Genomic DNA, 23,968 nt, shown 5'->3' with positions numbered 1-23,968 from the left:
TCTGAATCAGACATTCCCCTGCCCTGAGGGTTTGGAATAATTTGTTCTTGCAGAAAAATAAGAGGCACAGGAACAAAGTCAGGATTGGGAGGTGTGTTAGTAATAGGTGGAAGAAGGTAGTACAGAATAGAGAGAGGATAGGCATGAGAACAGAGGCTGCAGGCAAGAGAGAGTCAAGGAGACAGACCATGCCAGAAAGGGAACATACAGTATTTTGATCATCTACATTCTTAGCTCTTAAAAAGTTTTAATTCTTTTAATTAACAATGATCAGAATTTCCTTCTTTGGACCAGATCAGGGACCCATATGGATTTTTTTTTTAATTTTAGATCAAGCTTCACATAATTTTAGAGGTCTATTTATAGTCATCCCCTTGTGAATGGGAAGTTTTCCCACTTCTTAGGCTGATAAGAACTTCTTCAAGGGAGTATCTATCAGCTTATTAGCTTTTAATTAACAATGATCAAAATTTCCTTCTTTGGACCAGATCGGGGACCCATATGGATTTTTTTTTATTTTAGATCAATCTTCACATAATTTTAGAGATCTATTTGTAGTCATCCCCTTGTGAATGGGAAGTTTTCCTTCTTCTCAGGCTGATAAGAACTTCTTCAAGGGAGTATCCATCAGCTTATTAGAGCTGGTCCACATGATACCCTTGTCAGGGTCCACTCACCTTGTCTGGGTGTAGTTTGGAGAGTATAGAGGTCCATCTAGAAAGTCCCTTGGTAGAAAATCTTACCAGAGTGTTCTTCAGGGGATTTTACAGTGAAGATTCTTTGACCCTTATGGCTGTTTGTATCCTCCCCTTCGTGGCTGACTTGGCAAAGCTATTTACTATTAAATAATAAAACTGAATATCACCCAGACAAGCAGTTTATTTAGTAGTGCATGTAATTATAAAAACAAACTGGGTTCAGGGCTCTCAATAGCCAAGAACCCAGAACTGTGGTTTTTACTCCATAAATAAACAGTTTGGAAGGATGAAAAATAGAATGAAAGGGTTAAGATATCTGGTTTGTTATTAGAAAAGTAGATCTGGAGACAGCGAAGTAAAGATGGTGGTTGGCTAAAGGGTTTTGGAAGACAAGAGACAATGAGGAAAGAAGGAAAAGGAGTAGTTTTGTGACATTCTTTGAGTCAGGTGATTCTTGCAGGGGTGGGAGTAGAATGGGGAGAGAGTAATCTTGTGACTTCTTCAAATTCAGGTAACTTTGAAACTTCTCAAAATGGATAAAGGCAAAATGGAGTCAGTAATGCTATTTCAATGTTACAGAATTTTAGAATCAATCATCTATTTGTATTCCCCTGACTAACTAGTTAGGACAAAGATTAAATGCCAAATTAGAAGAAAGGATAAAAATGAGAAGACAGTCTGTGCAATTGTGAGAACTTCAACCTGACCTGTTTAAACAAAGTCTTGATTATAAATTTTGAGAAATGGACAAAATTAAAGACATTGACTTCTTCTACTTCTTAGAGATATTTAGCTAATACAAAATAGTCACCACAAAGAAGAAGAGCAAAAAAAACAAATCCAGAAAAAGAAAATGCTTCAGCCAGCAAACACTTGATCATCTTGCCAAGGCAAGAGACACAGCACCCAATGTGAAAACCCTTGAGTTTAGTATATCAAAGTTCATTTGCTGGGTATCTTACCCTACAAGAAAGTAAGGGGGAAGGGGATAAGGGTGAGGGGATGATAGAAGGGAGGGCAGATTGGGGGTGTGGTCAGAAGCAAACACTTTTGAAAAAGGATGGGGTCAAAGTTGAAAATAGTATTAGTGGGGGACAGGATAGGATGGAGGGAGATATAGTTAGTCTTTCACAACGTGACTGTTATGGAAGTGTTTTGCATAACTATACATGTGTAACCTGTATTGAATTGCTTGCTTTCTCAATGAGGGTGGGTGGGGAGGGAAGAAAGAAGAGAATTTGGAACTCAAAGTTTTAAAAACAAATGTTAAAAATTGTTTTTACATGCAACTGGGAAATAAGATATATAAGCAATGGAGTATAGAAATCTATCTTGCCCTACAAGAAAGTAAGGGAGAAGGGGATAATAGGTGGGGGGAGATAAAAAGAAGGGTAGGCTGGGGGAAGGCTGGTAATCAGAATGCATGCTAAATCAGGGTGAGGGACGGGAGAGATGGGGAGAAAATTTGTGGAAATGAATGTTTAAAACTAAAAATAAAAAGTCAAAGATAAATTTATTAACTTTTTTTAAAAGCTCATTTGCAAAACATTACTAAGGTGAAAAATTACAAGATTAACACTCCACAAAGAGCAAAACATTAAGTGGAAAACATCCCAGTAGGGAAATATCCTGTGTGTTTTTTTATATGACCCTAAAAGTCTAGCAAATTGATTAAAAAAAAATTGTCAGCATTTCTATAGTGATCTGTTCTCTTCAGTCATGACAGTAGAACCAATACATTTTGTCTTTCAATACTTCATCCCTTACATGAGGACTTGGTAATGGTGCTTAAAGATGTGAAGTCAGTAAGAGTGTCTGGATCTAACACAATACATACAAAAGAAATTCGTGCTGGTAGTGACACCAGTTTGAAAATACGTAAAGATCAGTGTTTCAGGATGTCTCAAGGAGTGGAAAAGATGATGCAAACATGCAAATAATGCAAGATCTATGATTTCCTCAGCACAGATACTCCACCAAAAGGAATTGCTTAAGGCAACATATGTTAAGGGACTCATGTATGGATGATATACACACGTAGTGGATCCAGCTACCACTGTGTCAGTGGTTGGACTCAGGTCTAAGTCCATCACCCTATCCACAATACTATGCTACATTATCTCAGATGATACTTTTTACCAAATACTGGTGACTGAGAAGACATAAACAAGTATCAACTTACATGTCTGCTTCCTCATCTAATAAAACTTTTGTGAGAATAGTTTGTGAACTCAATAATGATAGATATCCTTGATGAAAACAGAATAAGGAAATAGGCCAAGTTTTGCACATGGTGTTCTATAGGTGTTATATACTCATTTGCCTGGGAATTATAGAAAATTTAAATTTTTGTGTTTATTGTTTACTGACTACAGAAAAGCATTTGACTCAGTAGATCAGAATCCAGGTTTAAGCCCTCAAACAAGGTATCTTCCATACATATATTATGGTCACACAAGATTCCATTATATATAAGAGATATCTTAACAAAACTTTATTCAGTGAAATGAGAAGTATCAGCATGAAGCAGAACATAAGACATATATTCCCAGCGATGGAGGATGTTTAATGCAAAGTCCAAATAAAGGAAGAATTCTCTGTTAAGTAAGAAACTACAGATGCTTATAGTTACAGATAACATTGTGATTATTACATCAAAGCCTATAACATTACAAGCCTTTTAAAAGATATCAACATATACTCAAAAGAAGGTGACCTGACTGTCCACAAAGGAAAAGCAAAATAAATAGAAAACTAATAATGGCCAGATTTAGACATGCATTTAAGATGAGCAGCTCACTGAGGTAATCCATCAATACATACAATTTGGAAAAGCACTGCAAATGGACAATGAAGTGGGCACAGAATTATTAGGAGGAGGTACCTGGTTTCAACTGAATTCAGAAAGTTGTATAATGTTTTTTGAATCTAAGTTGTTTGCTGCTGCAAAAGCCCATCTTCCTAACACTGATATTCTCCCAATAATATATGGCTATAAATTATATAATGCAACAATCTCAGAATAGGCCAATTGTATATGACCCAAATGGTAATGAAGACACATGGTAGGTTTAAGTAGTCTGCAGAATAGACACCAAGCATTTGTATCAACAAGAAAGGGGGTAGGCATGTCATGCATTGAAAGTGAGAGATAGGGAGGTGGAGCCAAGATGGTGGAGTAAAAGCAGGGACTTCCCTGAGCTCTTCCCCAAAACCCTCCAAATACCTGTAAAAAATGACTCTGAATAAATTTTAAAGCAACAAAACCCATAAAATGACAAGGTGAAACAAATCCCCAGCCCAAGATAACCTGGAAAGTCAACAGGAAGGGTCAGTCTCACTGGGCAGGGAGTGCAGCGCAGTCCAGCTTGGGCCTCACTGACAGACCTGCCAGAGCAGGTCTCAGAGAACTAAATCATTGGCAGCTGTGGCAGTTTCTAGACTTCTCAACCCACAGATGCCAAAAGGGTCAGTGGGAAAACTGTGGGACCTGGGTGAAACAGGAGCATGCTGTCTGACTGGGTCTAGCCCCAGCCCCAGGGCGGTGACAGTGGCCTATGGGGGTGGCAGCAGCAACAGTGGCACAGTTGCTTCCAGTGTTGTGCACTCACAGGCAGCGGGGGATCAAGCAACTGATACAGACTCCCTGAAGCCTGGGATAATATACACCCACCACTACCACCACCACCCCACTAGAAACAGAGTCCTACCTTGACAAAAAGTTAGAAAATAAAGTATTTGGCTGGGAAGATGAGTAACCATTGTAAAAGAACTCAAACTATAGAATCTGATTTTGGTGACAAAGAAGATCAAAACATACAGCCAGAAGACAATAAAGTCAAAGTTCCTGCATCAAAAGCCTCCAAGAAAAATATGAATTGGTCTCAGGCCATGAAAGAGCTCAAAAAGGATTTTGAAATCAAGTGAGAGAAGTAGAGGAAAAATTGGGAAGAGAAGAGTGATGCAAGAAAATCATGAAAATCAAGTCAACACCTTTCTAAAGGAGACCCATAAAAAAACTGAAGAAAATAACACCTTAAAAAAAAATAGGCTAACTCAAATGGCAAAAAAAAAAAAAATACAAAAAGCCAATGAAGAGAAGAATGCCTTAAAAAAGCAAAATTGGCCAAATGGAAAAGGAGGTCCAAAAGTTACTTCAAAATTAGAATGCAGAAAATGGAAGCTATTGACTTTATGAGAAATTACAAAACAGAACCAAAAGAATGAAAAAATAGAAGACAATGTGAAATATCTCATTGGAAAAACAACTGACCTGGAAAATAGATCCAGGAAAGATAATGTAACAATTTTTGGACTACCTAAAAGCCATGATCAAAAAAAGAGCCTTGACATCATCTTTCACGAAATTATCAAGGAAAACTGCCCTTATATTCTAGAGCCAGAGGGCAAAATAAATATTGAAAGAATCCATCGATCACCTCCTGAAAGAGATCCAAAAAGAGAAACTCCTAGGAATACTGTAGCCAAATTCCAGAGTTCCCAGGTCAAGGAGAAAAAATTGCAAGCAGCTAGAAAGAAACAATTTAAGTATTGTGGAAATACAATCAGGATAACAGAAGATCTAGCAGCTGCTACATTAAAGGTTTGAAAAGCTTGGAATATCATAATCTGGAGGTCAGAGGATCTAGAATTAAAACCAAGAATCACCTCCCCAGCAAAACTGAATATAATATTTCAGGGGGGAAAAAATGGATATTCAGTGAAATAGAAGACTTGCAAGCATTCTTGATGAAAAGACCAGAATTGAATAGAAAATTTGACTTTCAAATACAAGAATCAAGAGAAGTATGAAAAGGTAAACAGGAAAAAAAATCATAGGAGACTTATTAAGGTTGAACTGTTTCCATTCCTACATGAAAAGATAAGACTTTTCTCAGTATTTGAGTAGTTGAAGGAGTTAGATAGAGACAGAGAGAGACAGAAAGAAAAAGAGAGACAGAGAGCTACGGATGGCACAAGGTGTATTTAATATGAAGGGATGATATTAAAAAATAAAATTAAGGGATGAGAGAGGAATATATTGGGGGAAGAAGAAAGGGAGAGATAGAAATGGAGTCAATTATCTCACATAAAAGAGGCAAGAAAAAGGTATCACAATGGAGGGCAAGAGAGGGAAGGTGAGAAGGAATGAGTGAACTTCACTCACATTGGATTTGGCTTAAGGAGGGAACATACACACTTAATTGGGTATCTTACCCTACAGAAAAGTAAGGAGTAAGGGGATAAGGTGGGTCATGATAGAAGGCGGGAAGATTGGGGGAGGGGGTAGTCAGAAGCAAACATTTTTGAAAAGGGACAAGGTCAAAGGAGAAAATAGAATAATTGGGGGGCGTGATGGGATGGAGGGAAATACAGTTAGTCCTTCACAGCATGACTATTAGTGAAGTATTTTGCATAACTACATGTATAACCTATATTGAATTGCTTGCCTTCTCAATAAAGGTGGGTGGGGAGGGAAGAAGGAAGAGAATTTGGAACTCAAAGTTTTAAAAACAAATATTAAAAAATTGTTTTTACATGCAACTAGGAAATAAGATATTCAGGCAATGGGGTCTAGAAATCTAACTTGCCCTTCAAGAAAGTAAAGGGGAAAGGAATAAGAGTGGGGGATGATAATAAGGAGGGTAGACTGGGGGAAGGAGTAATCAGAATGCATGCCATCTGGGGTGGGAGGGAGGGAAGATATGGGGAAAAAACTTGGAACTCAAAATTTTGTGGAAATGAATATTTTTTAAATTAAAAAAAAGAAAGTGAGAGATAACAAAAAGACATGTCAGGTGTTTTACTGGTATGCATGAAATGTTCAAAGCACCAAGGAAAGTCTTCCATCATGCCGAGTCAATCCTTCTTGAAGGATTTAGGGAGAAACATGGACAAGAATCATACAACATGAGATGGCATAGATAATTTGCAATGTGAAGAGATACCTACACAAATGAGGTAATGAAATCTGTTGAAATACAGAAATAATTTTATCTGTCAAGATTTTAGAAGGGCATTTGACAAATGGCTTGGGCAGCCCAAATCTCTTTATTATATGAATAATCAGTTTTCATTTAAAATGCAAATTATTAACAAATATAAGCAAAAATATCTTTTATTTTACCTCATACATATTAAGTGGGTAAAAGTCATAAAAATGAAAGCTGCAGGAAGGCAGCACACTAAGAAACTATTGGTAGAAGTAGAAATTGTTCCAGGCATTCTGAAAAGTAATTTAGAATTACTGAGAAAAGTCACTAGACAATTCACATCATATGACCTAGCAATTACAGTACTATGTGTAATCCCAGGCTCAATGAAAGAAATGTCCCACTTACAACAAAATATTCATACTAGCACTGCTTAATAACCAGAAAAAAAAAGACCAGAGGAAAAAAGTGGGTGCTCATTAATTGATGAGTGACTGCATAAATTGTGGTAAATTAATATAATGGAATATTATTGTGCATAACAAACAATAAATGTGAGAAATTAAGTGAAACATTGGAAGATGTGTATGTGCTAAAGCCAAGCAACCAATAGAATAATTTATACGGTATAGTGAGTACAGTTATAAAAATGAAAACATCACAGAAGCAAATGAACTTGAACTAATTGCAATGAACAGTCTTGATTTTGGAGAACAGAAGATGAAATATGTCCATCCCCCTCTCCTTTCAGTAGAGAGATACAAATCCACAATCAATAATGACAATAGCTGGGATTTTTGGTGCTGTTTTGGTGCTTTGGATCTTGGTGCTGTTTTGTCCCATTTCACAATTGAGAAAACTGAGGCTGAGAGAAGTTAAGTAATTTGTCCAAGGTCACACAGCTAAAAGTTTCTATGGCAAGGTGTGAACTCATCTTCCCAACTTGAAATCTAACACTATTCACTGTGCCACTTAACTGTTTTACACAAAAGTTTGCAGTGCTGCCTAATCTACTGGAGTCAGGATTTAAAAAAAAAGAGTTTGAGGATCTAGAATTATTGGCCATGGGAAGATAAAAATTAACATTACTTTTGGTTCCTACTTTATTGATTCTGTAATGTAATTGAATTTTATAATTGTTAGCATCTACCTAATCTCTGTAGTTTGCTTTAGCAAACATCTGTTTAATCACCTTCTATTAGTAAGGCACCATGGATACAAAAACAGTCCATGCCCTCAAAGATGTTACAGTTTACTGGAGGGATTCTGCATGCAAACAAATAAACAAGGTGGGGAGTGGTTAAGGTCAAGAAGAGATCAAGATAAAGTGCTGAAAGGAGGTTGTGGGAAGAGAGAACACTAACATCCAGAGGAAATCTAGAAAAGCTACACTGCAGAGGTGGCATCCGGGCCAAGCCTTGAAGAAAAGAAAAGGATTCTGAAAGGGAGAAATGATTTGGGCAGATATGGCAGGCATAGGAGTCACGTGTCTCTGCAGAGGTAGGAGGCTACGTGTCAAGCTTGGCAGAAATGTTGAATACATGAATGCAATAAGGTGTTTAGGAGCTACATTGTAGAAAGCTTTCAACATCAAGCTAGGGAATTTGTATTTTATTCTAAACACAATAGAGAGTTACTGAAGGTTTCTTTTTAAGTGTTATATTTTTTTTTTAAAAAGACATTATTATCATTTCCCTGTGGTTCAGCAGTACCACCAATGAAACCCTCCTTTGTAACAAAGTATAGTTTTTAAAAAACATACTGCATGTGTAGACTTTATCTCTTTCTGAATGTCTGTACCTATTCACCACCTCATTGCTAAGATGATATTCTTGCCAAGAGGTGTAATGCATGTTTCCCCAATAGCCCTGTTGAATCACAATTGATCTGAATTCTAAAGTCTTTCATTATTGTTTTCCTTTATGTTTATTGTGGCCGTCTTGCAAACTGTTCTGCTTACATTGCCGTGTATCAATTACACAAGTCTTCTCAAGTTTCCCTAAATTCTTTGTAATCATCATTTCTTATGGCACAGTAATGTTCCATCATGTTCATACAATCATATACCACAGTTTTTTCAGTTATTTCCTAATCAAAGGAAAGTCCACTTTCCTCCCAGGTCTAATACTACAAAAAGTAAAAAATAGGAATAATAACAGCACCTACCTCCCAGAGTTGTTTTGAGGATCAAAGAAGATAATATTTATGAAGCATTTAGCATAATGCCTAGAACACAATAGGCACACAGTAAATGCTAGTTTAGAGTTCTCCCAATGCGTGTGGTAATGTGCTTATCTTTCTCCAGCTCTTCAAATAATTATTTTCTTTATCTTTTATTGTCTTTGTCAGTTTGATGGGTGAGATAAAACTTCATTTGTTTCAGTTTGCATTTCTCTTTTAATTAGTGATTTAGAGCATTTTTAATATGACTTAATAACTTGCATTTTGTCTTGCAAAGAGTATTCCTGTCCATTTACCATTTAGCTTTTGGGAAAACACTGAAGATTTGTGATGAAAGAAGTGACCCTCTCAGATTCATGCCATATTTTGTCAGCTATGTAGAAGATGAATTAAATAGGAAATGGGACTAAAAGTCTGCTAAAAAAGATTAACAGACTACTGTAATAGTTCAAACAGGAAGTTCAGATTAAGATCTGAGCTAAGGTGGTAGCAAAGTGAATAAAGTAGAGACTTGGTGTTAGAACCAATAAAATTTGACAGCTCATTAGAGGTTATGCATTAAGAAGCAAGAATCAAAGAATCTGGATAATTGGTAGGATGGTAGTACCAACAAAAGAAATTGGAGAGTTTGATGGAAGAGAGAAGGGTTTATAGAGGAAGATGAAGAGTTCTGATTTGTAAATGCTGAATTTCAGCTACTAGAAGAACATCCAGATAAGGATTGGGATCTAGAAATATATTAGTACTCTAAAATATAGATAGAAACCTATTTTTAGGGAGTGAGAGCTTGATGATGAACTAGCAACAGAGACTAAGATTAATCAGATATGAGTAGAATCAGAAGAAAGCAGTGTCATAGAAGCAAAGAGAGGAGGGATTATCCTGCAGGATGGATCCTCAACAATTTTGGAAACCACTAAGATTTCAAGGATGAAGACTATGTGTATGAATATACATACATACATACACATACATACATACATGTGTATACATAGAGAAAAAGTACTCACTATATCCTAGGTACTGTGATAAACACTAGAGATAAAATTATAGGCAAACAAGACAATCTCCACCCTCAAGGAGTTTACTTTCTAATGGAGAAAGAAAACACATAAAAGGGAATTGGAGGCAAAACAAGGGTGAGAAAGAGAGTGGGGACAAGGCTGCTGTGAAGTGGTACAGAGAGAGGTCTGTAGAGCAAGTTGAACTACAACTAAGTGAGCATATCTAGAGCCCTTTCTGAAGTAGTAGTGCCAGCCAAGGAGTCATCAGTGAGGGAAAAAAGCAGGGCCTCCGGGTGAAGTTTATCAGAAAGGATATAGAAATGAAGTACAGTAACATAAAGTAGTCAAAGACTATAGTAATCTATGGTTTGAGAAACCCGAAAACTCTAGCTTCTGGGATAAGAACTCGCTATTTCACAAAAACTGCTGGGAAAACTGGAAAATAGGATAGCAGAAGCTGGGTATAGACCAAAATCTTACATCATATACCAAAATAAAGCCAAAATTGGTACACAATTTAGATATAAAGGCTGATACTATAAGCAAACTAGGAGAGCAAGGAATAGTTTACCTATCAGATTTATGGAGAATGGAAGAACTTATGACTGAATAAGAGAAAGAGAATATTATGAAATGCAAAATGAATAATTTTGATTACATTAAATTGAAAAGTTTTTGTACAAATAAAGCCAGTGCAATCAAGATTAGGAGGGAAGCAAAAAAATGGGAAAGAATTTTTTCAACTGATGTCTCTGATAAAGTCCTCATTTCTAAAATGTATAGAGAACTGAGTCAAATTTATAGGAATACAAGTCATTACCCAACTGATAAATGGTCAAAGGATATGAACAGGCAGTTTTCAGAGAAAGAAATTAAAGGTATCTATATTTATACGAAAAAATGCTCTAAATCGCTGTTGATTAGAGAAATGCAAATCAAAACAATCCTTAGGTACCACATCACATCTGTCCAATTGATTAATATGACAAATCAGGAAAATTAGAAATGCTGGAGATGTGAGAAATTTGGAACACTAATGCATTGTTGGTGGAGTTGTGAACTGAGCCAACCATTTTGGAGAGCAATTTGGAATAATGCCCAAAGTGCTATAAAAATGTGCAATACCACTTCTAGGGCTGTATCCCAGAAATCATACAAATGGGAAAAGGACTCACATGTACAAAAATGTTTATAGCAGCTCTTTTTGTGGTGGCAAAGAATTAGAAATTGAGGGGATACCCATCAATTAAGAAATGAATGAACAAGTTGTGGTATATGAATTGTGGTATATGAATATTGTGCTATAAGAAATGATGAGCAAGTGGACTTCAGAAAAACCTGGGAAGACTTATATGAACTGATGCTGAGTAAGGGAAGCAGAAGGCAGAACATTGCACACAGTAACAATCACATTGTGAGATGACTGACTTTGATAGACTTGGCTATTCTCAGCAATGCAGGGTTCTAAAACAGCTCCAAAAGGCTCATGATGGAAAAAGCTATCCACATCCAGAGAAAGAAATATGGAGTCTGAATGCAAATCGAAGCATATTGTTTGCCCTCTCTTTTTTTGTTGTTTTGTTTTGTTTCTTTCTCGTGTTTCATTCTATTGGTTATAATTCTTCTTTGCAACATGATTAATGTGAAAATATGTTTAATGTGAATGTATATGTAGAGCCTATATCACATTGCATGCTGTCTTGAGGAGGGGAGAGGGGGAGAAAATTTGGAACTCAAAAGCTTGTGGAACTTAATGTAAGCTAAAGATAATTAAAAAAAAAAAAACATGAAGTATAGTGAATGAATAGAGACAGGGTATCTTTAGAAATTAAGACATTGTTAGTAGATTCAACCACTAGGCATATATCTCAAGGAAGTAGAAAGGACATCCCATACACACCAAAGTATTTGTAGCACACTTTTTGTAGTAACAGAGAATTGCAAACAAAATAGATTTCCATCAATTGGAAAATAACTAAACCAATTGTGGTATGTGGATGGAATGAAAATAATTTTGCTGCAAGAAAAGATGAATATGGAGGATCCACAGGAAGACTTCTCTGAACTGAAGTGAAGTAAGAAAGACCAGGAAAACAATATGCACAAGGACTATAACAATATAAATGGAAAGAACAAAAGAATTCAAAACTGAACTCTAATTATGACCAACAGTAAAGTGATATGAGGATGCACTTCCATCCATTCTTTACAAAGATGGGAGGCTATGAGTGTAGAAGACTGAATATATCACTGGATTTGGTTGATTTTTTTGGTTTTGCTGGATTGCTTTTCTTTTTTATTCTTTCATGTAAGAAGATGACTGTATTGATGGGAGGAAGGATATATTGAAAACTGAAGGTGATGCAGCAACCAGAGATAGCAGTAACAATTTTAAAAAGACATCAGTAATAACCTATGAAAGGGCAGTTTTAACAGAATTCAAGAATCAGAAACCATAATAAAGAGGATAAAGCAGTGAGTGGAAAATGAGGAAATTAAGGCAGGCATTATAAAGTACTCTTTCTTCCTGAGAATTTAGCAATGAAAGGGAGAAATTATATAGAATGATAGTTTGAGATGATGGCAAGCTCAACAGAAAGGGGTATATAGAGGGAGCATGCATGCACTTTAAGGATGAGGAGTCCTATGCAAATATTTAGGCCACTAGAACAATCTAAGAAACAGAAAAAGATTGACAATAAACTAAAGGATGATCAAGAGGGCAAAGCTGCCAAATGTGATGGAAAGGAATGGAATTAAGAGTACAAATTGAGCTATTAGCCTGAGAAAAGGAAGATTAATTTAATAGGGATAAATATAAAATACAAGCCTTGGGTTTAATAAAATTAATTGCACAAGTACAGAAAGCAGAAGGTTTGGCCAGACAGCAACTCACATGAAAAAGATACAGGATTTTTATAAATTGCAAGCTCAATTAGTCAACAATATGCCATGACAAAGAAAGAAGCTAACATAATCTCAGACTGAATTAACTGTTCAGAATAAGCAAAGTCATTAAATCAGATTTGTAGTTGGAAGGAACCTTAGAGATCCTCTGGTCCAGAAGATCTTAACTCTTTTGTATCATGAAGCCTTTTGGCATTCTGGTAAAACATATGTACCTCTCTTCTGAAGAATGTTTTTAAATGCATAGAATTACAAAGAAAACTAATTATATTGAAATACATTTATCAAAATATTAAAAAAAAATGTTCATGGACACCATTTTAAAAACCCCTGATAGTCCAGCCCCCTTATTTGTAAAGACTGAGACCCTCCCCCCACAGAAATTAAATGATTTTTTTCAAGGCTGTCTGTACAGGTACTTGATTATTGACCCAAGATTTGAACCTACACCCCTTGACTCCAAATCTAATATTGTGTCCAATATACCATAGTCTCTCCATAGGTGACATTCCTACTGGACCCTGCTTTGATCATATTATATAACTGGAGTGTTATATTCACTTCTTGATACTATCTTTTAGGAAGGACATTGACAACTTGGAGACCATGCTATATGATTATCTCTTGCAGGAGCTAAAGGTATATAGTCAAGGGAAGAAGGGACTTAGAAAGTCATAAGAGCTACCATCAAACATTTGACTTTTTTGGTGGGTAGCCACTGCAGAAAGACAGGTAGAATTAGAGCTGTCTAAATGTTTGACAGCTACTTAATGTGCCCTGTTGTTTGAGATCATCAAGAGGGTCCTGGGTAACCAGTTTTCATTTATGTTGTGAGAAAGATCCTCTTCTCAAGTGCAGCTTGAACTAGATGGCCAGTGTACAGTGGTACCATTTGGATTCTGTGGTTGGGTAGTCTGTTTGAGAGTCATTGTTTGTTAACCAAGAAAGCACCTAGCCCTGAAGAAATTAGATGGAAAGAGGCTGATTTTGGTGAAAAGGCAGAACATTATGAAAACCCTAGACTGGCAGGAAGGAGAACAATATATTTGCCTACTAGTGACAGTAGACTTGGGTAAGACAGCATAAAGTGGAGAGGGCAAGGCCAGTCATTCAAATGAGTATTTATAAAGTGTTCACTGTCCATTGAGCATTGTCCTAGTCTTGGGGAGGAAAACAAAGCAGCTGAAAACGTTCAATCAACAATACATTTATTGAGTACTCTCTCCTTTCAAAGAGTATAATATTCTATTTGAGAGAAAAAAAAATACAGTTATAGAATGTACACAGTAGCATATGACTAAATACCAAAAGTATTCTTGAAAAAAAAAAGGCCCTGCCTAACACAAAAATTAAAGTATAGATGATTTTTGAGCTTCTTTTTCCTACGTCCTTTTGCTTTTCTCTACTAGCTAAAAATCACTACTCTCACCCTTGTTCTTTTCCTTTCCCTCATCCCTCTCCCTGCAGATTCTCCCATGCTTCCAAATTAGTTATCTTTCCTGCTCCTAACACTCTCCCAATTTCTTGTAATTGTGTCTGGTGTAAACCAGGAGAAAATCATATTGCCCTAATTCACCCTGAGGAATGAATGAGGAGAGCCCCTTAATTTTCTAAAGAGTATCATTATGATTAATAACTTGAGAAAAATCTCTAATTAGTAGAATTTCTTACAGTAGAACTAAATGAAGAGTTGAAGGCAAGCTTGGGGTTAGAGGTAGAGATTCAAGAATAGAACAGAAATCTGGTAGCCCCATATAGCACACCACATAGATCTGATAGGTATAAGTGCTATTAAAGTCCACAGAAAAAAATAAACACTGATCTGAAAAGGCTTAATAAAGAATAGTAATAGCTGAATATAGCACTTTAAGGTTTGTTTTTCTCTTCTAAACAACTTAATTGCCATTTCTGTTACCCATGTCCAATCTGTTGTGGGTTTTTTTTCCTTTCTTGATAGTCTTACATCACGTCTGCCCAAAATTGGAGAGACTATCCACGGACATAAGTTTTTTATTGGCTTTGGAGGAAAAGGTGCTAACCAGTGTGTGCAAGCAGCCCGACTTGGAGCCAAGACTTCCATAGTGTGCAAGGTAAGTATAAGGGAGAATAGGGAGGTTTTTATGGGTCAAGCATTCTGATTCTTTTAAAAGTCAAATAAAAATTTTCTGAAATTCAGATAGGAGAAATAATTGTCCTTCAAAGCCCTTCATTGGTTTTATCATCAATGGTTTCTATAGCAAGTGCAAATTATGTAAGATATACTACCTTACTAATCTCAGACCAGGATTTAAATTGAGTATGAGAAACATTGATAGAGTTCCTTTGGATTTCCAATCCAGCCTCTAAATCATAACCAATCAGCAATTATTTAGTAAGCACCTGGGATCACAGATTGAGCTAGAAGGGATCTTGTAGTTATCTAATCTTTCACCTTCCCTTCATCTTAAGAATGAGAAGAATGAGGCTCAGAGAAATGATTTGCCTAATGTCACAGAGGAAGTAAAGGGGAGGAGGATGCCTGTGGCCATCTGACACTTAGTTCAGCCTTTTCCCGCTATTCCACATGATTTCCTGCTGTATAATAATCATTGTGTTAGGTGCTGAGACACCATGATGAAAATCAAATAGTCCCTGCCCTTATATATCAGGGGAGAAACAACATCTATACATATAAGGAGATAGGAAATAGATACAAAGCAAATGCTTGGTAGTTATTTTCGGAAAGGAAGCACTAGAAACTGGGAATATCCAAAAAAGGCCTCATGTAGTAAGGAGTGCATTCCTGGCATGGGGGAGAGCCTGGGGAAGAGCATGGGACACAGGTACTATGTGATAAATCTGGAAAGGTAGGTTGGAGCCAGATTATAATGAGCTTTTCAATGCCAAATAGAGAAATTTTGATTTGATCCAAGAGGAATTATGGAGCCACTGGAGCCTCTTGAGTAGGGAAAGAGACATGGTCAGACTGAAACTAACCCTTCAGGAACAGTGAGAAGTGTGGATTAGGGAAGAAAGAGATTGGCAAGAGAGGAACAGCGTGAAAGGCTGTTGTAAGTGGAATGTGACCGTATGGATAAAGAGAAAAGGACATACTCAGAAGTTATTGTGGAGGTATAATAATGATAATAATAGCCCTCATTTATGTAGCACCTACTGTGGGAGGTACTGTACTGAGCACTTTACACATACCTCATTTGGTCCTCACAACAACCCTGGGAGGGAGGTACTGATATTATCCCCATTTTACTGTGGAGGAAACTAAGGTAAACAGAGGTTAAGTAACTTGCCAAAGATCACTTAGCTGGTAAGTGTCTGAGACTGAATTTGAACTCCCATCTTCCTAACTCAAAGCCTAGCATTCTGTCCACTGGGCCAGCTCACATCCAGTGGACATGGTTATTGTTAAATCCCACCTTCTCTAGAAAGCCTTTCCCAATCTCTATTAATTCTGGTGCCTTCCTTCTGTTGATTATTTCCTGTTAATCTTGTATATATCTTTTTTGTATATAGCTGTTGGCATGTTGTCTCTTTTGAATTGTGAACTCCTCAAGGACAGAGGTTATCTTTTGCCTATCTTTGTATTTCAAGTGTTTAGCAGAGTTCCTGGCACACAGTAAACAATAAATGTTTATTGACTGACTGGTGCTCACATTTGGGGGAGAGGAGAGAGAATGAGGGAGAACAAAGAGTTAAGGAAGACTGATATTGGGTTACAAGAAGGCTGATCACATCTTGCCAAATTCCAACCCTGGAACACTCCCACCATTTTTCTTTGTGACCCTTCTTCACATTCTACTTAATGGAAATGAAGTAAGTTACAAAACCTCGCTGATTGAGTCCACTACAAATTTATGATATTTGATCCTAACTAGGCCTTCAGGTAGCAATGCAGTCCTTCTACAATCTAATCAGTTCTTAATCCCTAGCTGTTGTCCAAACTTTCTCTTCTCTCAAGACTCCTACAGTACCTCCTCTCTACACCCTCTCAACAGAAGACCTCACCTTCACATTTTACCTAAAAAAATTGGAACCATATGCCAAGAATTCCCTCTCCACTCTTTTTATCTCACGTCATTCTGATAATATTCCCCACTATCTCCTGCTTCAGTTTTGTCTGTGATGAAGAGGTGACCCTTCTCCTTGCCAAATTCTTTACATGCACCTTTGGCTCCATCCCCTCCTGTCTTCTCCAGCAGATTGCCCTCTCATCATCTCCACTCTCGTTAATCTTTGGTGTCTCTCTCTCTACTTGCTCCTTCTCCTGCAGCCTACAAAGGCTAAACTCCTTGTTGTTGTTTTTCATCTGTGTCTAACTCTTCATGACCCCATTTGGGATTTTCTCGGCAAAGATAATAGAATGATTTGCCATTTCCTCCTCCAGCTCATTTTTCAGATGAGGAAACTGAGGTAAACAGTTAAGTGACTTGTCTTGGGTCACATAGCTAGTAAATGTCTGAGACCAGAATTGAACTTATGAAGATCTTCCTAACTTCAGGTTGGACACTCTTTGCACTGTGCCACCTACCTGCCCTCTTATGAAAACTATCTAAACTAGCTGTCTTTGCTTTCTCATCTTTCCTAATTTTTTGCAGTCTAGATTCTGACCTCATTATCCACATAAAATTGCCCTGTTCCAAATGACCAGTGATTTCTTAATTGCTAATTTAATGGCCTTTTCTCAGTCTTTATTCTTCTGACCTCTCTCTATTGCTTTTAACACTGTCGACTATCTTCTTTTCCTGGATTCTTTCTTCTTTCTAGGTTTTTATTGCACTGCTTTCTTGCTTCTCTTCCAGTTTGACTTTTCTTCACTCTTCTTTGCTGGGTTTTCATCCATGTAACACCCACTGGTTCTGGATTCCCCAAGGCATGTTTCTATTTTTAAAGGTGTTATTTTCTTCAACATTTTTTGGGTCTCCTTTAGCAAGCTATTGACTCACTTTTCATGATTTTCTTGCTTCACTCTCATTTCTCTTTCCAATTTTTCCTCCACCTCTCTTACTTGATTTTCAAAATCCTTTTTGAGCTCTTCCATGGCCTGAAACCATTGCATATTTTTTTGAAGGCTTTGGATATAGAAGCTTTGACTTTGTTGTCTTCCTCTGATGGTATGCTTTGTTCTTACCTCATCTGAAAGGATGGAAGAAAATACCTTTTCACCAAGAAAGTAACCTTCTGTAGTCTTTTTCTCCCCCTTTTTGAGCATTTTCCCAGCCAGTTACTTGACTTTTGCATGTTTTGTCAAGTGGAGCTGTTCTTTGAGATATCTCTAGGAACCTGTAAGTTCTCAGTTCCTCCAAGGTGGCACAATCGAGAGAGAGGAGTTTACTCCTCTCCTGGCCTGTTCTCTGGTCTGTGAGCAACCAAAAGCACTCTTTTCTGCCTTGGATCTACAAGTAGGTTTTCCTCTCCACAGCCGCCACCAGCTCCACCATGCCAGCACTTCTCTTCACCCCAGGACCGCCACTCAGGACTGAGACCCAAATCGGCTGCTCAGATCCCCCAGGATCTTTAGGCTGAGGGCTCCAAAAATGTACACTGCTGCCGCAGTGGCTGCTGACATCCTGGGATGAGGGCTTGAGTGGGAATACACTCCCCTCTCACCCAGGTGAAAGAGCTTTCTTACTGACCTTTGAAGCTGTCTCTGGTTTTTGTGGGTTGAGAAATCTGGGAACCACAGCAGCTGCCTGTGATTCCGCATCCTGAAACTTGCCCCAGTCCTATCCATGTAGCGCAGCCCACACTGAGCTGCACTCCGCTCCAAGCCCAGTGCAATAGCTTTTTCCTGTTGGCCTTCCAGGCTAACTTGGGCTAGAAATCTGTTTTACTCTGTCATTTTGTGGCTTCTGCTGCTCTAGAACTTGTTTAGAGTCATTTTTTACAGGTATTTCATGAACTATGGCAGGAGGAGAGCTAGAGCAGGTCCATCCTTCTACTCCACCATCTTGGCTCTGCCCCACTTCATAGTTTCAACAGCCCTTATTGATTCAATTGTGATCTCTGTGTAGATTGCATTCCCAGGTCTATATATCTAGCCCTATTCTTTCTTCTGAGCTATAATTCCATATCAGCGGGTTATCTCCACTCATCCTGATCTATATCTTGCCACTGGACCCAGTTAGCTCCAGAGGAGAAGGTGAGACTGGTGACTTTGCACAGACTTACCTCACTTAAATCCAATTCACTTGGAAATCATGATATCACCTTCCTGATATCATGGTCCTCTTCAAGAACAAAGGACAAACAACAACTGTTCTATATCACCAGTTGGCTGTTGGAAATTTCATAATTATCTCAAACTCACTATGTCCAAGTCAGAAATCATTTTATTTTCCCCACAAACCTTCCCTTCTTCCAGACTTCTCTATTTCTGGCAAGAGTGCTACCATCCTTTCAGTCACCTGAGATTGCAACCTCAATGTCACCTTACCTTTTCACTTTCACACATCCTCCATAGCCAACTAGTTGCTAAGTCTTGTTCCTACTTTCACAATATCTCTTATATCAGTCCTCTCTCCTCTGCCACCTCTACTCTGCCACCCTGGTTCAGCTCTCCATCATCTCTCCTGAATTATCTTAATAGTTTTTTAATTGGTCTCCCTGCCTTAGATCTCTCCCTACTCCAATCCATCCTCCACTAAGTTGCCAAAGTGATTTTCCTAAAACATATGTCTGACCCTCCCCTCTCAATAAACTCCAGTGATTATTTATTACCTCCAAGATCAAATTTAAAGTACTTTGTTCAGCATTTAAAACTCTTAATAACCTGGCCCCTTCCAGCATTTCTAATGTTCATAAATTTTTCTCCCTTTCACACATTCTACAGTCCAGCCATATTTAGAATAATGCCCAATCTCCTTATGTTTTTCAGGCACAGAACTCCATTTGCTGTCACCATGTTTCTCTACTGGTCTTTTTCTGTAATAGGAGTACTCTACCCTTCACCTCTGCCTCTGAGTGGTCCTTGCTTCCCGCAAGGCTTGGTTCAAATACCACCTTCTACAAATGGCCTTTCCTGATCTCAGCTTCTAGAATTTTCTCATCTACTGTTATCTTCTGTCTGTTCTGTATGCATATTGTACATATCTGTTTCTATACAGGAGAAGAGAGACTATTTTTGCTTTTCTTTGTATCTCTCAATATTTAGCACAATGTCTAGCACAAGAAGTTTAATAAATACATGTTCACTGATTAATTTGATTGTATGTGATACAGAAATAGGGAAATTCCCAAGATGGGTGAGTTTTAGGGAAAGATAATGAATTTTGTACACTTTGGCCTTAAGATGTCTGGAGTATCTAGTTACAATTGTCAACAGGCAGTTACTTGATGGAGGAGTGGGGTTCAGTCAGTAGAGAGATTAAGACTAGATATATAGATCTGGCATTCATCTTCATAGAGGTGATAATTGAACAAAATGAATCATATTTGGATAAATTTAACTTCAGCAACAGAACTTTTAGATACTTAGCCAAATAGCTGGTGTTTCTCTCATCTTCAAATTATTTCTATCTGATGAGTGGCAAACCTTTTGTTTTTGCTGTGATAAACATTTTCAGACTATTCTGCAAACACAAGATACACAGAAGTTTTTAGTTACATTTCTCTCCATTTTTCTGAAATGATTTGAAAATGAACCATAAGAACCTACATTCTTTTTTATAAACCTTTTTATTAAATACTAAAACTCAAATATACAGTAAGAAAAGAAACATACTATAAACTTAAATATTGAAACTTAAATACAAAATAAGAAAAGAAAAAAAAGCATTGCCCTGTGCACAGCAAAATGTAAGAGAGGATTAAAAATACATAGCAATAAATTTCCATTTCAAGAAAGCTAACATAATAAATACTGTATATTGTGTTGAGAGCTGTCCATATTTTCTTTGCTTCCTTGTAAGTTTTCTTCTGTTCTCTACTGTACACTTTTTACCTTGTTTTTACCCCCTTTCCTCTCTCCCCCTCTCCCTAAGGATACAACTAATGTTGTATATGCATGTATGCATATGTATGTGTATACATGTATGTGTGTATGTACGTGTATATATGTGTATACAACACACACATATATACATGTATATATACATAAACATGTGTACAAATATGTCTCTACATATACATATATCCATTCATACACATACATATCCTTAGATATCTATAATCATACTCATATTTAGACACATACATTAATATGCATCTATGTAAGACCATACTAATTTGTCCGCTGTTTCTCTGAGGGTGAATAACCTCTTCCTTCATAAGTCCAGGTCTTTCCATACTTTTTCAAGTCTACCAACTTATTTCCTACACCATAGCAATATTCCAACCTTATACTAGCCAGTTAAATAGTTCAACACATTGATGAATATGGCTAACATAATGTAGTTTCCCTATTTTTCTCTTTTGATTAAAATCTATTTTAGCCTTTACTTTATCCAAGATCATAATTACTACTTTTCCTTTTCCCCTAACAAAATCTACTTCTAGTCTTTATTTTATATTTGTATCTCTTATTTCCTGTCTCTCCTGACTCCTTTACTTCTGCCCACTAGCTTGCCTTCCTATTGCTTAACCTACCCCCACAAAGATCCTTCTCTTATCCTCCCATTCCTATTCATCTAAACACTCTTCTGTACCCCCATTTATCTTATCCCCTTCCCCTCCCCTTTAAAGATCCCTCCCTTATTCTCTCCCCCCTTCCAGAATTTAGAAGACTTTTATACCTTTCTAGATATATATCTATTATTTCTTCTCAAGCCCATTCCCCATGAAAGTAGGTTTTCAGAACCACCAGCCCTCCTACGCCATCACATTCCCGCTGTGTTGGTTCTTCCTCTCACACCTCATTTGTATAAGATAATAACGCTTTTCAGCTGTTTCTAAATGGTTTTACTATTTAAAATCATATCATACTCAGGTCTGTCCCAATTTTTTGTACAAACTACTCAATTATTAATAACAATATTAGACATGTTTTACATTTCCTCATATAAGAGGTAAATACTCTGTCTTTATTGAGTCCGTTATAATTAGTCTTCGATGTGTACTTTGTATTTCTCATGGAACTTATATGTCAAATCTTTAGGTGTTTGGTTTGGTTTTTATTTTTTTCAACAAAATCCTGGAAGTCTGACAATTTATTAAATGTCTTTTTTTTCATTCAGGATTATGCTTAGCTTTTCCAGGTATGATATTTTTGGCTAGAATTCTTGCCAAAGGTGAAAGGGTCATTTGCCCCTTCATTTTTTGCATTTAATGAAATTTGAAGATTCATTTATATCTTAGGATATTTTTAAAGGGGGGGTTATCCATGTTTAATAGAAATATGGCTTGATTGATTTTTTCTTAGGGAAAAGATGGAAAGAACAAGTTTAGTACATTGCAGATTTTATTGAAATGTCTCAGCCTTCATTTCCCTATTGTATACAGCACTTTTCTCTCCACAGGATTCCTTCAAAGATTTACAAGCTAATCAATTATCATTTTACCTATTACTGAAGTACAGCTTTATTAATCTGTGATTAAAATAATAGAATTCGCCTCTCCCTGCTTGGTCAAACACATGTAATATGAAGAATTCAGATGAAGAAAACCTCATTTTACACGAATGTCTTAGGATATCTTTTTAAGCTGAATTGCTCATCATTAAATGAACAAATGTTTATTGGTCAGGATATATACAGTAAAGTTGTAAGTATTATGAAGTATGGGATGTAGTCTGCCTTCAGGGAGTTTACAGCCTAGCTAAGGAGATAATACATATTCATATAGTTAACTGACAATACAGATTTGTGTATGATGGGTCAGTAAGTAGTATAGGAGGAGAAAGAGATCATTGGGGGCTAGAATGATCTGAGAAGGCTACAGATTAGAGGTGAGGCTCCAGATGGGCCCTTAAGCCCTATCAGGGTTAGATAGGACTGAAGGAAAGGGTCATGGCATGAGCAAAGGCAAGAATTTTTATGGTGTTTTCAGGAGATAAAGGAAAGCCTGCCTGGCTAGATTGGAAAGAGGTAAAGTTTCAAGGTAATTTGGGATATGACTGTGGAGGACCTTAAATGCCAAATTAAGATATGTTCACTGTAAGCCATAAGAAAACGGTTGGAGATTTTTGAGATTTCGAAAGAATTGAACAGTTAATAAATCCAATAGCTTATTTTTATTAACCACCTACAATGTAGCAAGTATTATGTTAGCACTTTCCCTGTAGAAAGCCAAGTACTGTACTAGGTACCAATAATAGCCGATAGTCAACATTTATATACTGCCTGCATTGTGCCAGGCACTGTGCTGAGTGCTTTACAAATTATATCTCATTTGATCCTCACAACAACCCTGAGAGGTAGGTATTAGTTTTATCCCCATTTTACAGATAAGAAAACTAAAGCAAAGAAATGACTGGCCCAGTAAATGTCTAAGGCTAGATTTCCTTGTCTTTCCTAGTCTTCCTTGACTGCAGGCCCAGAGCTGTTGTTATCTACTGCACAACCTAGCTGCCACTAGATCTATAGGATACTGATACGAAAAGACAAAATAGCACTTCATCTCACATTTATTAAGTGCCTGCTATGTTCCAGGCAATGTTCTAGGTATTGGAGAGACAAGTACAAAGAAAGATACAAGAAGCTTACCATATGCAAGACATATAACATATACACAGATAGATATAACACAAAGTGAAGAATTAGTGGAGAAAAGAGGAAATCTGACCAAGTACTCTAGGAATATTTAAGGAAGGAGAAGGCACTAACATCTGGAGAAATCAGGGAAGACTTCACTGATCATGGGCAGGTACAGAATTTTATCTTTGTTACCACCACCTAGCAAAGTATATTGTTAGCAGTTAACAGGTTTTTGTTGATGAATGGCTATTGAGTAGAGATGAAGCTTATATTTATAGACTACAGACATGGAACTTAGGAAATCACATCACCCATTCAGTTTTTTTGTTTATTGATCTAGTCTGTACCCTTGTAATAGAACTCAAGCACTGCTGACTACAATGAAAGATTTCTGCTAAAACTAAACAGGTTGGCCTGGACTTGACAACCTAGAGCACTGATTTACTTAATCACAATAATATAGCAAAATGTTAAGGTTTCTCCAAAGGACAAAAGAAAATACATTTCTTTGTAGGTTTGGAAAATAGCCTTTAAAGTCTTTCAGCATTTTCTTACCCACATCGATTTCTTGTTGTTGTTGTTCAGTCATTTCAAGTCTTGTCCAATTCTTTATCACCCCA

The 23,968-nt window shown here is 37.1% G+C and overlaps 1 protein-coding gene across 2 annotated transcripts in view; it reads left to right on the top strand.

The window, feature by feature from the left end:
• The window catches only part of RBKS (ribokinase), a 132,668-nt gene that overhangs the window by 38,185 nt on the left and 70,515 nt on the right, over window positions 1-23,968 (top strand). For both annotated transcript variants that reach the window (XR_011972431.1, XM_072634067.1), the window contains exon 2: window positions 14,681-14,813. Coding sequence is in view for 1 of the 2 variants with exons in the window: in XM_072634067.1 (XP_072490168.1) it covers window positions 14,681-14,813 (133 nt within the window). In the remaining variant the exon portion in view is untranslated. The remainder of the gene's footprint in view (window positions 1-14,680; window positions 14,814-23,968) is intronic.

Source organism: Notamacropus eugenii, chromosome 1 (assembly GCF_028372415.1).
Source record: "Notamacropus eugenii isolate mMacEug1 chromosome 1, mMacEug1.pri_v2, whole genome shotgun sequence".
Classification (NCBI taxonomy): Eukaryota; Metazoa; Chordata; class Mammalia; order Diprotodontia; family Macropodidae; genus Notamacropus; species Notamacropus eugenii.
The sequence above is the reverse complement of the archived record's forward strand: the minus strand, read 5'-3'. Positions and strand labels throughout refer to the sequence as shown.